Source organism: Pelophylax lessonae (genome assembly GCF_965119305.1).
Source record: "Pelophylax lessonae genome assembly, chromosome: 5".
Lineage (NCBI taxonomy): Eukaryota > Metazoa > Chordata > Amphibia > Anura > Ranidae > Pelophylax > Pelophylax lessonae.
This window is the reverse complement of record NC_138772.1, coordinates 510567062-510583992: the sequence shown is the minus strand read 5'-3', so window position 1 is coordinate 510583992 and position 16931 is coordinate 510567062. Positions and strand designations below refer to the sequence as shown.

The following is a 16931-nucleotide window of genomic DNA, read 5'->3' as shown; positions in this document are numbered from 1 at the left end:
GACAACTGTCGAAAAGGGGATTTTCACTAGCTTTGAAAATATCTCCTCTTACTTCCTTCTGTGTCTCTAGGACAGGTGAAGGGAAATCTCCCCAACAGAAAAAAACAAAAACAGTGGTCTTAAAGCTTAACTCCAGGATAAGCAAGAATCGAAATAAAAGAGAGGCATGTGTATATTTACTTAAATGTTGGTGTGCTTTGTGTACTTCTGGCAGATCTGAGCAGTAAACTAGTATGAAACATTGAGATCGCTTTAATAAAGACAAATAGACTGTTCACTTTGCAAAAGTGAAATTTTGCCGTATTTACTAGGGTCTGCGTAAAATCTCTTGCAGAGTGCCATTTCCCTCCCAAAATGAAGAGCCTATTTGCCTTTAGTAAATACACCCCACTTTCTCTATTCAAGAGCTTCTCGCAATATGGACCCATCACTGCTCTTTTTTTTTCTCTTCCCCTCTGCTGTAGTTATCTGTAGGCAGCCAGCAATGGGTATAGCCTGCAGGGTGCAACCCACAGCTCTGCTTAGGCTATTAAAGCAGAGTTCCACCTAAAAGTGGAAGTTCAACTTTAGGGCCTCCTTCCCAGCTCCGGTTTGTGAAATGGAGCTTTTCGGAAGGGGGGTACCCGATTTTGCCTTAGGCGATCGGAAGCAGAAGTTCTTCTTTCCTCCTCTCTCCCAAAGTCTTCTGGGACACATGACAGGTCCTAGAAGACTTCAGGACCAATCACAGAGTGCAGCGCCGCTCACGCATGCACAGTGGGCACCTAGCTGTGAAGCTGCAAGCTGTCACAGCCGGGTGCCCATAGTGAAGATGTCGGCGCCACTGAGGGAAGACACAGGTGAAAACGGTTGGGGTGAGTGCACCGCTGGTTCTTGGCAGTTGAGTTTGTGTTTAATAAAAGTCAGCAGCTACACTTTTTGTAGCTGCTGACTTTTAATAAACACAAAAATGACTGAAACTCTGATGGTGGGATCTGTCCGATGGGTACGGCACGCACGACGAGTTTCTGAGCATGCGCGGGGTGCACCTGAGGAAAGAGCGCGCAGGGTGTAGATGACCCCGCGCATGCTCAGAAACATGTCGTGCATGCCGTACCCATCGGACAGATCCCACCATCCCTGCCTATGAGAGTGCCTCCAGCTACCACCCGCACAACGTAGCCACAGACCGGAAGCCTTCAGATCGCTCACCGCTGATTGTTTGTGGGAGGCAGCCGGCTTCCTTTCCTCCCACCACCAGGGTTTGAACTGCAAATGGCTTTATGTGAATGGAGGACACCCCCCAGAGGATGGCTGCAGGACTGTTGGAGAGACACAGCCTTTTATCTTTCACGTCTAGTGAGTGTACATAACTTTGCCTTGTTATCAATAAAAAACTGTCTGCACTTAGAGCGCTTCTCCCCTCTTCTATTTGTCTATAAAGATTTTCCTCCTCATCTGTGGAAAAGCTGCTCAGTGCCTATGGACATTCCCCTTTAGGATCATCCACATGCTCATGGTATCTTTTTGTACTTAATTGAATTGTACCATATTCATTTTCATGCTCAATTTTAGTATAATTTTATTATTTGTCAGTGCCTCTTTTTCCCCCCTCCCCCCCCCCTTCCCCTGTCTTCAGTTGTTTTTTGGATTTTTCATCTATTCCACATATGCTGGAGGTCCTTTTAGAGCTCTGTGTTTGTTTTTAAAGTGATATTAAAGCCTTGTTTGTTATTAAAAAAAAATCAAAAACAAAAAAAAACAAACAAACAAACAAACATGTTATATTCACCTACTCTGTGCAGTGGTTTTGCACAGAGCAGTCCCCATCCTCTTCTTCTCTTGTCCTTTGCAGGCGCTCCTGGCTCCTCCTTCCTGCCGGGTGCCCCCACAGCAACCTGCTTGGGCACCCAAGCAGGCACGCTCCCGAGCCACGGCTCTGTGTGTCCAGCCACTCACGGAGCCGCGGCTTGGCCCTGTCCCCTTCGTCTCCCGCTGCTGCCAAAATCCAATCAGGAGTGCGAGTTCCCAGAGAGGTAAGGCTCTCGTGGACATCACTGGATCGAGAGGGGGCTCTGACAGCCCCTCTTAGCCCCACTCAAGTATTAGGAGGGGCACTATGCACAGAAGGTTTTTTACCTTCATGCATAAAATGCATGAAGGTAAAAAATAGTTTGTGTCTTTACAACCTTTTTAAGGTTTTTCACCTTACTGCATTCTATGCATTAAGATAAAAAAAAAAAACCTTCTGTGCTGCAAAATCCCCTCCTTATACTTACCTGAGCCCAATCTGATCTAGCGATGTGCATGAGAGCAGCGGCTGTCTCCCTCCTCCCTGGGCAGATTGATAGTGAGATTGACTCCCGCTGCTGTCAATCAAATGCTTTGCGATTGGTGGGCAGTCAATAGACGTAGACAGGGTGGCTCATGAGCGAGCACCCTCAGGTACCCCCATGAAAAGTAGATTTCCATGGGGGCACTTGCTGAAGAGGAGAGGCCTGGAGCGCCGGCGGGGACCCCAGAAGAGGAGGATCAGGGCTGCTCTGTGCAAAATCATTTCACAAAAAACATATTTGTTATTTTAATTTAAAAAAAATGAAGCTTCAGTGTCACTTGAAATGAAAGTTCTTGTGGCTGGATTTCCCCTGGAAGCATTGCCTAATCTATCCAAAACTCCAAACATTTTAATTGCAAATCACAAAAATGCACAGAGCGGGCTTATGAAATCCAGATTTGAGGACTGTATCGGTGTAGACCTTATTTCATACCTACGTACAGCTAATGGGTAAAGAACACGGGGAACAAGGTAAAGCACATAAAAACCAAATTGTGTTGCAGAAAGCAGGACTACAGAAAGCATAAGTGGCTAAGCCGCAAGTAAGTTAAGCAAGGTCTGTCCTAACAGTTCCCCTTATGTCCTATTAGCCATTTACACATGCCCCAACAAAACGAATACTGTTTGATTTAGAACATGTTAGCATGGTGCCCTGTGTCCTGTTAAAGCGTCATAAAAAGTGACATTCATTGAGACTAACGTGTATTTATTAAGTGGTTTCTTTAATTAGAGAGAGTGGCAAACTAGACCAGATTATATTCAACCACCTCCCACATTCAGAATGTAAAAACCACACTTATACCTGGCTTACATTAACTCCTTTCTGTCCCAATGTTTTAGCGCAATGTTGTTTTCATAAAAGCTGGTGGTTTTCAGAACAGATTGCATAAAACAACTGCATTAAATATCGTGTAATGCAGCTGGGCCGGCCAACCTTTTTAAAATCGACCAAAATTAATTATTCCCTACCGAAGGCCACTTCTCTACTTTTATAATGCAGCTACTTCTATACTTCTATTATAAGAAAACAGGCCGTTGGTAGAAACTGTGCCGAATGTCAAAGTAATAATTCATAAATTAGTATTCACACGGTGGCCATGCAATGCAGTAATTTGCATCGCATTCCAGTGCACTGGAAAAAAATACTGCATGCATACTCTTGAGAAGAGGAGATTAGGGGGGATATGATCAACATGTATAAATACATAAGGGGTCCACATAGTGAACTTGGTGTTGAGTTGTTCACTTTAACCACTTTACCGCTGAGTACCGTAGTACTACTGCGGCAAAGTGGCTCGTTATCGTCTGACGACGTAGTACTACGTCGTCAGACACTCCCCTTGTGGGCGGCGCTCGCGCACCGCCAGAGGCTCGCTCCCGCTGTTTTCAGTCACAGCGGGAGTCGGGCCAGGGGAGGAGCAGCGGCGATCGCCTCTGCTCTTCCCCGATCGTCGGGGATCTAGTGTGGAGATCCGCCTGCTTGTGTAAACACAAGCGGCGGATCTCCCAAGTGACAGGCAGGGTCAGATTGCAGGGTTCAGCATAGCTGAACCCTGGATCTGTCCTTGTGTCACTCAGTCACCTCCCCCCCCCCCACACGTTAGTAAGCACCAGGCATACATTAACCCCTCCCTCTCCAATAAAATTAACCCCTTCCCTGCCAGTGTCATTTTTACAGTAACAGTGCATATATATAGCACCGATTACTGCAGTAATGTCACTGGTACCCCCAAAAGTGTCAAAAATGTCAGTCAAGGGTCCGATCTGTCCGCCGCAATGTCGCAGTCCCGCAAAAAAAAAAAATCGCAGATCGCCGCCATTACGCGTTAAAAAAAAAAAAAACACCAAAAATGACAAATCTTTCCCTTTGTTAGTAAACGCAATAACTTTTGCGCAAACCAATCAAAATACGCTTATTGTGAATTTTTTTTACCAAACATAGGTAGCAGAAAACAAATTGGCCAAAAATTAAAAAAAAATTTGATTTTTACATTTTTTTGGGGGGAATTTCATATAAAAAAATGTGAAAAATATTGTTGTTTTTTCAAAATTTACTCTGTTTTTTTGTTTATAGCGCAAAAAGTAAAAATCGCACAGGTGATCAAATACCACCAAAAGAAAGCTCTGTTTGTGGGAAAAAAAGGACGTAAATTTTGTTTGGGTATGGCGACATGCGACCACGCAATTGTCAGTTAAATTCGCACAGCGCCGAATCGCAAAAAGTGGCCCAGATGTAAGACAGCAAAATGCTCTAGTGGTAAAGTGGTTAAGGTCAACACAGAGGACAAGGGGGCACTCTTTACGTCTAGAGGAAAACAGATTTCGTCTCCAAATACGGAAAGGTTTCTTCACCGTAAGAGCTGTGAAAATGTGGAATAGACTCCCTCCAGAGGTGGTTCTGGCCAGCTCAGTAGATTGCTTTAAAAAAGGTCTGGATTCTTTCCTAGGTGTACATAATATAACTGGGTACTAATATTTTTTTTTAGGTAAATTTGATCCAGGGAATATCCGATTGCCTCACAGGGGATCAGGAAGGAATTTTTTCCCCTGCTGGAGTAAATTGGATCATGCTTTGCTGGGGTTTATTTTCGCCTTCCTCTGGATCAACAAAGGGTATAGGATTGTGTATATGGGATTGTATGGTTGGGTTTTCAATACTGTTTTTTTTTTGGTTGAACCAGATGGACTTGTGTCTTTTTTCAACCTGACTAAATATGTATGCAGTATGTTTTATTTTTTAGCACACACAATTACAACGCAGTGGAGTGAACACACATCATAGGGAACAAGTTTTTTTTTGCCTTATGCTGCACTGGGCAAGGCTGCCAGACGCAGTCCCAGCACAACTGGTGTGAAAATGGCTTTGAACCATATCTCCCATAAAAAATCATAATATAAACTGGTACAATTGTGGAACAAACAAACAAAGGGTTGGGGGGGGGGGGGCACACCCTGAACATGCATTTCTAAAGATGGTGCTGCTATGAAAACCAATATACATATATATATATATATATACAACTACAGAGGATAGCGCACATATACAAAAGAAATGACCTTAAAATGTAACAAGGCAACTAAGACCTGATCAAAATAAGTAAAAAATGGGGATTTAAGGCCCGTACACACGTACCGATTGTCGGCCGTAAATATTCGGCCAACGTCCAATCGGCCAATTGTCGGCTTGTTAGTATGATGCTTCCGACAACCGACTGCGACTTTTTGGCCGAACAAAATCTGGTCTGCATGCTATAAAATTTTTCTTGGCCAACACCAGAACGGCCGATTGTTCGTCAGTCAGTACAGATTTCGGCCGACAAAAGCCAGATGAGCAAGACTGGGCATGCTCAGAGAAGAAAAAACACACGGAAAGTTAACCATCACATGACATCGATTCTGAAGTTGGTTGTTGTTGGATGACAAAATTCGTGTGCAGTCTTGAGCACTTTTCAATCAACACGACAGCACTGGACAAAAGACGGCCGATCGTTCGGCCGACAATCGGTGCGTGTGTACGAGGTTTTAGTCCCACCATATGGCCATATTGGTTTTCATAGCAGCACCATCTTTAGAAATGCATGTTCAGGGTGTGCCCCCCCCCCAACCCTTTGCTCATTATAAATTCAGTCCTGACAAGACTCCTGGGGTTGAGCACCTCACCCTCCCACACCTGTACTTCGTTATCAGTGTCCACTAGTAAGCAGATATAGGAGGAGTCCCTTATAGTGCAGTTCAAGCACATCTCTCCCAGTGAAGGAGTAAGTATCTCCAATGATTTAGAGAGGTTGGATTTATCCTCAATTTTATGGATAGTGTAGAACCCACTGACAATGGGGTACTTTGACGTAGTGGTGGGCTTGAGCACGATGTGGCCATATGGTGGGACTAAATCCCCATTTTTTTACTTATTTTGATCAGGTCTTAGTTGCCTTGTTACATTTGATGATATAGAGAGAGAGATATAGAGAGATATAGAGAGATATAGAGATAGAGAGATAGAGAGAATATGTACATCAAGCTTTCACAAAGCATTTGCAAAGCATTCAACTAGTTTCAAGCAGCTTTGAGCTTAACGGCTTTCAGCCCCAGTTTAGGGAGAATAAAACAATCGTCACCATTCAAACAATACCATACCTGCGTCCCCATTGAAAGAATTCCCCTCTATTACTTTTATGATGACAACCCAAAATTTGAGATTTTCTTTTACTTTCAATGATAGTGGTAAACAGAACAAATAAAGAGGGTGAATTTTCCTAATGAGGGCACAGACAGCTCCTCTTTAAAGTCCATTTTGACATCTACATGCTGGAACTGAACCTTACTTTTGAAAGCTTCATCAAAGCTCATCAAAACTTGCTAAAGGTTCACAAATGCTTTGTAAAAACTTGCTCTTTAACATGCTGAAGCTCATATGCCCTGGACCTAACAGAATGATGACCTGCAATATACTGTTATAATTCATTTCAAAACTGCCTGGTAATAGCACTTAACACTGACAGAAAAAAACACTTTGTCCTTTTGTGAAAAGCCAACACAAAACCCTTGTTAACGCTTATATCTGCTCTAGAGGGAACTTTGCAGGCGTTAGTCTTACATTTTGCATTAAGCCATAACCCTAAAAAATACAGTCTTCGACTTCACCAGAAACAAGGGACTCATATTTGGCCACGATTAATTACAGTGGCTGTAATTATTCCCTGGAAAGTTTCTTTGTTGAGCAGGAAGTAATGTACAACGTTCTCTTGGCATAATCCAAAATGTATGATGACCAACCAAATCAAAAATCACAGTAATTTTACATTCATGCAAACACAATATAATAAGCATGCCTGAAAAAAATAAGACAATAAAATAATTTTCTACATATTACTTGTGTCAAACCTGGTGCAGAGGCCGACTTAGTATCTGGGTTGCCCAGAGAATCATCTGGTAGGAGCCATGTCCAATCCAATACTGCGAAAGAGGAAAGCAGAAAGGGGAAAAAAAGCGAGAATTAAAAAGGGGAAAAGAGAAAAAAACAGAAAAGGATAGGAGGAGGAAAATGGAAAAAGCAGGAAAGGGTGTAGAGAAGAGGAAATCAATGGACGAAGCAAGGTTGTTCTGTACCTCTATTGACCCAAAAGACAACTGCGTCCCTGTCCATGGCTATCCTGCCTCCAAGGTTAGGTTTCCACCACTGTTCAGTGCAGAAGAGTGGTACCTAGCCTGGGCTTGCAGAATCTAAAGCCAAACAAGGATCTACAAATCCAAAACAACTGAAACTGTTTGCGGGTTCTTAGACTTCCTCCACATAGGCATAGAGGATAGACAGCGCCATGAATATAAAGATCCCTAACCCAAGAGGAAACAAAGAAATTCATTTTATAATTGGTCCATCTGGTAATGTGTAACCAAAAACATGAATGTGTTCTAGGCAATGATACATTGCATGTATTACGTTGTAAAGAAACCCAACACAAAGCATCAACTAACATCATACAGGAACCAATACATCACCTTCCCACAAGGTGTAAAAGGTCATAATTTCAGGCGTCTTCTAACCACAAAGTAACAGGCATTATACATGATTGCACTAATGAGACAATGTTGCCACATACCTGTCTTAAGGCAATGCTGATCAAAGTCTTGGCAACAGCTGTTGTAACTCTTGCACAGGTTGTCACAGCGGCATGCGGGGGCATCAGCCTCTTGAAGTTCAAAACATCTGCCCTTACAGGACCCAGAAGTGCTGATCCAAGGGGAATCTGCTAGAACTAGAACATAAATAGATCGTTGTTAAACACACAAGATGAATTGTGTATTAATATACAGGATTTATACAGCGCTTTATAAAATAAGGGCAGACAGTACAATTAGAAGACAGTTTAATACAGTAGGAATCAGAGAGCCCTGATTGTTGGAGCTTACAATCTAAGGAGGAGGGTCAAGAGATACAAAAGGGTAATTACTGTTGGAGATGTGGTGATGGAGAAAAATGTACAGTTTTTAGGTGGAGGCCGGATACTATAGGCCTCCTTGAACAGATGAGTTTTCATGGATAATCTGAAAGTGCACAGAGTAGGAAATAGTCGGATAGATTCAGGTAAGGAGTCCCAGAGGATGGGAGAGGCTCTGGAGGTGAACAAATAAAGTGGTGACAAGTAAACTAGATAGCAGGAGGTCTTGTAGGGAACAAAGAGAACGATTTGGTTTGTATTTTGAGACTAGGTTAGTGATGTAGATAAAGAGTAATTAATCAGCGCTAACCAATAAAAGATGGAAAAAGCTAGTACCCCAATAATAGCTAAATAGCCAGATATGGGGACCAATGGCTGCCAACATAAAAGTGCATTCGCCGTACACCAGAAACAATCCAAAAATTATAAAAATTATAATATCCAGCGCTTTACAAAATAAGGGCAGACAGTATAATTACAACACAGTTTAATACAGTAGGAATCAGAGAGCCCTGATTGTTGGAGCTTACAATCTAAGGAGGGGGGTCAAGAGATACAAAAGGTAATTACTGTGGGAGATGTGGTGATGGAGAAAAATGTACAGTTTTTAGGTGGAGGCCAGATACTATGAGGCCAGATACTATTAGGCCTCCTTGAAGAGATGGCTTTTCATGGATAATCTGAAAGTGCACAGAGTAGGAAATAGTCGGATAGATTCAGGTAAGGAGTTCCAGAGGATGGGAGAGGCTCTGGAACAGGCCTGGAGGTGAACAAAGAAAGTGGTGACAAGTGAGCTAGATAGCAGGAGGTCTTGTAGGGAACAAAGATAACGATTTGGTTTGTATTTTGAGACTAGGTTAGTGATGTAGCTGGGGGTAGAGTTGTGAATGGCTTTGTAAGTTGTTGCTAGTATCCTGAATTTATTTGTTGGGTGAGCAGAAGCCAGTGGAGGGAATGGCAGACACTGAACAGTTGGTAAGGTGGATGAGCCTGACAGCAGCATTCATGATGGACTGAAGGGGGTGGATAGCCTATGTAATGGTAAGCCAATAAGGAGGGAGTTACAGTAGTGGATGCGGGAGATGACCAGGGAGTGAATTCATGTGATTGGTTAGGAAGGGGCGTATTTTGGAGATGTTGCGGAGGATGAGGAGGCAAGCTGTGGACAGTGAATGGATGTGGGGCTGAAAGGATAGTTCAGAGTCCAGGATTACACCGAAAACCTTTGCGTGTGGGGATGGGTTTATAGTTGTGTCGTTGATTTTGACAGAGAAATTACACATTGTGTACTTCTAAATACTGGAAACATTGGTAAGGAAGTTGAAACATTTTGCCCTTCCACTGAATATTCCTACCAATTATTAATATGATCATTATCGCCATTATTATAATGATGGAATTACAGTATGCTGTGGCCCGCAATATGTACACCCTGGCTGGTTTGTCACTGAGGTCAATTTTCACCATTGCCCCAGTGTCGCAGACTCTAACCGAGTGGGCTAAGCTTTAATGCTGAGACCTGGAGAACAGCTCCCCCCTGCCTTTGCTGAGCTGGTCCAGAGACTGCAGTTGATCTGTGATGCCTCTATGGATGTGGCTCCCCTTGTGGCTCGGCTCTCTATTTTGACAGTGGTCCTTCGTCGTGTCTTTCGGCTCAAATGCTGGTCTGTGGACCGGCCATCCAAAAAGGCCTTGTTTGATCTTCCCTTTTAAGGAGATCGACTGTTTGGTGCTACCCAGGATGACATCATTAAAGGTCTCACAGGGGGGGAAGAGTACCGTTCTTTCACAGGCTACTAAGGGCAAGAACTCTCGTCGTAGACATGGGCCTTCTTTCTCGGCTCATAAGAATTTTTTTTCGTCCCTCAGGGTCGACTGACAAGAGATCGAAGCCCTTTTGGGCCTCCTCTGGAGGATCCAAGCGAACTTGGTCTGGCAAGTCAAGAGCAGGCTTCTCCAGACCCAAGGACAAAGCCCCTTCAGCTTGAAGGAGGGGCCTCAACCATATCAGGGGTGGGGGGACGTCTTCGCTGGTTCCCGGACCTGTGGACTTCCCCGGTACAAGACAAGTGGGTACACAAAGTCAAACGGTCCGGGTACAAGATCACGTTTCGTTCTTACCCTCCTGAAAGGTTCTTTCCTTCCAACCTGCAACTGTCCCCGGTCCGCTTACAGGCTCTCTTTGGGGCGGTGCAAGACCTTTTACTTCAAGGGGTAATTGTCCGGGTTCAGACTTCGGAACATTTTTCAGGGGTTTTACTCAAACCAAACCGGTTTACAGTCCCCAGAAAGGAAGGTAAGGTGCGTTCAATCCTGGACCTCAAGGCACTGAACTGCTTGTGCAGGTGCAGAAGTTCAGAATGGAGTCTGTTCACATGGTGGTGGCTTCCCTGCATCAGGGGGATTTTCTTGCCTCCATCGACATCAAGGATGTTTACCTTCACATTCACAAGGCTCCCTAGGCCGACCACCTGTGACCACCTTCTTTAGACTTGAAAGAGGAGAGACAGCCGTCACCCTCATCCTGGGACTCTGCTTCCCACCAAAGATGGCCTGTCACATGTGTCCTCAGTTTTTATAGTCAATCCCAGGATGCACTGCGGTGGTGCCCTCCCACTGGGACTGACACAAAAGCCTGTCTGCCACTGGCTGGGTTTCCTCCACTGTCCAATAGGCTCCCCTATTGGATACAGTGGGGACACTCCCTCAGACCAATTGAATCACACCTAGACACATGTAACAGGCACAGCTAACAGATCAGGCTCCCCTGATAAGCAGATGGAGAAAAACAAATGCTTTTAACCTAGCACCTATCTAGGAGGGTGCTACATCAGTAAAAAAAAGTTCCAATAGGCGTAAATTGATTGGTTTGCGCAAAAGTTATAGCATCTACAAACTATGGGATAGATTTATGGAATTTTTATTTAATTTTTTTTTTACTAGTAATGGCGGCAATCAGCGACTTATAGCGGGACTGCGACATTGCAGCAGTCAAAATTGGACACTAAGCAACGCTTTTTGGGGACCAGTTACATTATTACAGTGGATCACTGCTAAAAATGTGCACAGTCTCTGTACTAATGACACTGTCAGGGAAGGGGTAAACATCAGGGGCGTTCAAAGGGTTAAATGTTTTCCTAGGGAGTGCTTGCTGTGTGGGGGAGATGCTTTTACTGTGGGAAGGCAGAGATCTGTGTTCCTGTGTGTAGGAACACAGGATCACAGCCTTCCCTTGTCACAGGATGGCGATCTGCCTTGTTTACATAGGGAGATTGGCGTTCTGCCTGTGTCCTGAATGATCGCCGGGTGCAGGCGGACCCGCTGAGTGGCTCCCGCTGTGTTCAGTTACAGTAGGAGTGGGCCCGGCGGCGGCGCACATGCGGGCCCCAGATCCGGAGAAGCAGAATGACTTACCTGTACACGATTCTGCACACAGGAGCCACCGCCCCACAGTAAATGTACGTGGGACGGTCGGCAACAGGTTAAAGTAGCTCTAAACCTTATAGCTAAACTCTCCTGTAAGCATTAATATGTTAAAGGTATTCTAAATGTTGTAGTTCAAAAAAACAAACAGGTCATACTTAACTGCTCTGTGCAATGGTTTGAAACACAGCAGCCCACATCCTTTTCTTTTTGGGTCCCCCGCAAATGGTCTGGGCTCCTCCCCTATTGAGTGCCCCCACTAGCAAGCCTCTTAAAAGAGGCTTGCTATGGGGCACCCAAGCAGGCTTGCTCCTGAGCTGTGCTTCCATTAAATGGACATTGTCCATCAGGGCCGGACTGGCCTACCGGGAAATTTTCAGGTAGGCCAGCAAGTCCCCCTGCTCTGGGGATGCTTGAAGGGCAGTGGCACCCATAAAAAAATGACTGCGGCCGGCCTGACATGTCAACTGCACATGCGCTGCCGCCACTCGGGAAAGTCCGTACATGCTCAGCCATTCTCAAGCAGACGGCGCCTGCGCAGTGACGTGATGGCGCCAGACGGCACCATTTAAAATGTAAGGCGCCTCACAGATCGGTAAGTAAGACCCCCTCAACAGCCTCTGCATCTCATGTACCATGCCTGCAGATCCTATGACACCTCCTGTACCATGCCCGCAGCCTCTGCATCTCCTGTACCATGCCCGCAGCCTCTGCATCTCCTGTACCATGCCTGCAGCCTCTGCATATCCTATACCATGCCCACAGACTCTGCATCTCCTCTACCATGCCCACAGCCTCTGCCTCTCCTGTACCATACCCGCAGCCCCTGCATCTCCTGTACCATTCCCGCAGCCTCTACCTCTCCTGTACCATGCCCACAGCCCCTGCACCTTCTGTAACATCCCCACGGCCCCTGCATCTCCTGTAACATGCCCGCAGCCCCTGCATCTCCTGTACCATGCCCGCAGCCCCCTGCATCTCCTGTACCAAGCCCGCAGCCCCCTGCATCTCCTGTACCATGCCCGCAGCCCCCTGCATCTCCTGTACCATGCCGCAGCCTCTGACATGTGCTCCTGTACCATGCTCACAAACACTGACATGTGCTCTTGTACCACACTCGCAGCCTCTGCATCTCCTGTACCATGCCCGCAGCCTCTGACATGTCCTCCTGTACCATGTCCACACAGCCTATGACCACCTCCTGTACCATGTCCTGTACCATGTTTCACCACTTTTAACTGGAATTTGCTCTTTTATAAAGCCCTATGTGCTTTCATATCTGTCTTATCTATATAAAACACACTCTTCAAATGTGCTTTAAAATGCATGGTTTTCCCTATTACAAACAAGAAAATAATGAAGTTATGCTGTTTGGCTGGTATAATAATGCTATGGGGCTGGTATGAAATTATTTCCAGGGCTGAATTTTATTCTCAGTCTGGCCCTGTTGTCCATTCACACACAGAGCGCGGCTCAGTCCCACCCTCTGCTCTCTCCTCATTGACTCACTGGCTGTGATTGACAGCAGTGGGAGCCTATGGCTCCCGCTGCTGTTTTAGCCAATGAGGAGAGAAAAACCCACTGCTCTCATGCACTTACCTGAATTGAGATGGGGCTTGGGTATGAATAAGGGGGGCTGGGGGGGGGGAGCTGCACCCAGCAGGTTTTTTTACTTTATTGCAAAAAAACGTTAGAAGCACTTTAATGTCATTGCAAAAGTTGTATTCAATCTTCTTGAAATAGGTAGCTTTCATTAAAATAATACCTGGGGATATTGTGACTTCCTGTCATAGAATGACAACTGTCTCCCAATTAAGCTCATGCACTGTTACCCTATTACGTGGGCTTCTGGAAGAGATTTCAAGCAGCCATTCAGACACACATGGCTAATCATTGTCTCTAACATCAAACCAGTCCAGAGCAAGAAAATGGAAAAATGAAAAAAAAAAAAAAAAAAAAAACACATGACAATCATTTCTGTTATGGGGTGCTTTAGCAAACAACATGCCCTCAATTTAGGGTTTGCATCTACTTTAATCCTCTTTTTAGGTTTTATTGTTTTTTATGATTAATATAGTTTATGGTTTGCTAAACTATTTTATGAGACATGTGCCATTATCATTTTTGATTGTTACAAAACATTTTTAATTTTTGTTTTTTGAAACGTTAAAAAAAAGAAAAGAGTGGCGGCAGAAAGAGACCATGCGGTCCATCGGGTCTTATATGTGTGTGTATTTATTTACGTACATACACACACACATACATACATATACAAACACACACACTCACACTTGTTAAGTTCAGTTTTGAACTTTCCTCTTACTAGTTTGTGATCGTGTGCCCATGGTCTTGATCTTAGCTTCATAAAACTTAACACGGTGTTATATAATAGTGATCTATGTATATATCAGTTTTATTTTTTTTTTTCTAAATAAAGTTATTTTACAATGTTAATAAAAATAAGATTTAGGATAAACACATAAATTGAAGACTTTTTATGGTTTCCAAAACAGTGCACATTGTGAGCCTTATGTATATCTTTTTGCCCTTGATTAACGTTTAAACTCTACTAGCCCCTCGTGGAATGCTCTACATCACGTGATTTATGCCCTGTCCTTTAGGCTTCATCTCCAGAGGGAATGACCTTAGTAAGCTTTGTCTAGCTGAGGAAACTTCTACCTTGGAAGAGCGAAGTTTGTATTGAGTCCCTGGACTTTCCAGGAAGTCAAGACATCTTGATCTGGACTGTTTTGTCTTCATGTTATCTCAAATTAACTAGGAAGTTTCCATTCAGCAAAGAAAGCTGATCCTTCCTTTAATGACAGAAAACTAAACAAACACAATTAAAACGCTAATTAAAGACGTTAAATGATTGTCGACCAATGCAGCCAACAGAGCCATGTCACTTGAAAGGGTCATGTCTATGGGCAGTGTTAGCTGTTCCTGGCTGACTGCTTTTAGGGAAAAGCTGATCACACAAGATTTATCTGGATATTATTTTTGCTTTCTCTGTTGGGTTGGGTTAATTGCTCCTCCTTTGCATAAGCATGCATGGTGACACAACCATAAATAAAAAATGGGAGAAGTCTATTGAACTTTTAGGGCCGGTTCACACTTTTACGAGTGTGGCGATCGCATGTAATATAGGAGCGCACTGCTCCTTCATTACATGTGATCGGATGTTCGGTGCGAATTCAGCCATACACTTTGTATGGCTGAATTCGCACTGCACCCGCACAAAAGACACACAGGACCCTTTTTTCCAGCCGCATCAGGACTTGTGCGATCCGATCCTGTGCGAACTGTCAGATCGCACTGCGATATGCGATCAAACTGGGGGTGTCGTTAACATTTAATTGACACCCCCTGCATATCGCATATGGCAGTGTGAACTGCCAGAGGTGCGTTTGCGATGCGGGAACAGGCTGCAAATTCGCAGCCTTCCCGCATCGCACAAGTGTGAACCGGGACTCAGGTAGAGCAGGATATGTCATGTTTTATTGTTGTCACATTCCCCACTGGGGAGATTCCCCTTCTTTGTCCCAGGGGCCACAGTCACCAGGGCAGGAGACAATGGAAAAAACAAATCTACAGTGCCACCGAAAAAGGTGACAACTGTCTAATATGGGTTCACCCCTCACTTTGGAGAGACAGTGAGGTTGATTTACTAAAACTGGAGAGTGCAAAATGTGGTACAGCTGTGCATGGTAGCCAATCAGCTTCTAATGTCACCTTGTTGAATTAGGCTTTGACATAAAGACCTGGACCTTTCCAATGCCACAAAAATGTGTTTGGGATCGATACACAATTTTTTTTTTTTTTTTTCTTTCAGACTGTCTTTTAATAGGCTTCGTGAAGCCAACAAAAGTAAATACAATTCTGTAACCACTCAGTACAGTATTCAAATGAACTATTTTTATAAAAAAAAGGACAAACATTTTAAAACTTGGGATTGATATACAATTTTAAAGGCCAGTTAATACATTTCATATTGGTTTAGTACTTGAGAAAACAAATACCCTCCAGAGGAAGCAAGGGACTAATAATTGGCTCCAGAGAAAGGTTTTTTTGTGCCAATTAAAAAATTCATTGCTTCCTCTGGAGGGTATATATTTAATATTGGGATGAAGGCCCTCCCACAATTCCACCATAATTCCCAGATATAGAAAAGTACACTCAGGAACACTTATTTAACATACAGCAGACTTCCTCTTGAATAATTATCAACTGCTAACCTAATTCAGACAAAAGGAGGTGTTTAATAGAATATGTAAGGAACAATACAAGTCTTCTATGTCCTTTCCTGAACCAGATAGGGATACTCAGAGGAATAGCATTGGTAGATCTCATATGAAGATGTTCTGTGTTTTTACAACTCATTTTGCATTAATCACAATAACAAAATACCATTGCAGATAAATCAGTAGTCATGTCCACAAATCCCAATGACAACTTGCCAGCAACTAGATTGTTAGTGTGACATCAGGCTAAAGCTCTGTTGACACCTATGCTTCCAAAGCATATTAAAATGCACTAACAACCGCGCTATAGTGACATTAATTCTTAATGGCACCCCTAATACACCAGCCAACGCATTTGTTCTAAAAATCGCACCACAAAGCATGGTGATGTATTTCCATGCACTGTAGTGTGATGCAAAAATAAATAAATAAATAATCGTAGGCACCTTTTTTTGTGATTTTTGCACGTAAGGAAATCCATTGAAAAAATGATGCACCTAAATGGATGTTTGTGTGTTAATGTGCATTGGGCTAACGTGGTAAAAACAGATAAATTTGTGACCCAATAAGATAAAATTTAGGCGCCGCACTGGTAGAGAGGTAAAAGTCCAACTAGACTGCTGTGAGTGCAGGCAAGGACAGGGAGCTCACCCTAGCTCTAAGCTGCAGCAAAGTCAAAGGAGAAGATCCAGAAGCCACACATCACGAAGCAGACCCATGTGCATGAAGTGAGATGAATAGCAGCCTCAGCCCGGACTCCAGGCCACACCCCCAAAGTGTCTCGCCCCGCCCTTTGGATCATACACCCCATGAATAAACTCCAAGGGGCGGGGCAAAACACATTGGGGGCGTGCCCTAGCTTGAGTTCGGGCTGAGGCTGCTATTCATCTTACTTCATGCACATGGATCTGCTTCTTGTGCAGCTTATGGATCTTTTCCTTTGACATTGCAAAAGCACATCATCATTTACTATGGTTACCACAATGTATAAATAAACTGTTCCCAGACCAATGTCCT

The 16931-nt window shown here is 44.0% G+C and overlaps 1 protein-coding gene across 10 annotated transcripts in view; it reads right to left on the bottom strand.

Moving 5' to 3' along the window:
• Nucleotides 1–16931, bottom strand: part of ENPP2 (ectonucleotide pyrophosphatase/phosphodiesterase 2) — a 208490-nt gene that overhangs the window by 109038 nt on the left and 82521 nt on the right. For 6 of the 10 annotated variants that reach the window (XM_082258215.1, XM_082258213.1, XM_082258218.1 and 3 more), the window contains exons 3-4: nt 7912–8067; nt 7196–7267 (exon numbers count right to left, since the gene is read on the bottom strand). In XM_082258215.1, the coding sequence (XP_082114341.1) occupies nt 7196–7267; nt 7912–8067 (228 nt within the window). The remainder of the gene's footprint in view (nt 1–7195; nt 7268–7911; nt 8068–16931) is intronic. The other 4 variants (XM_082258217.1, XM_082258220.1, XM_082258222.1 and 1 more) reach the window with 1 other exon arrangement.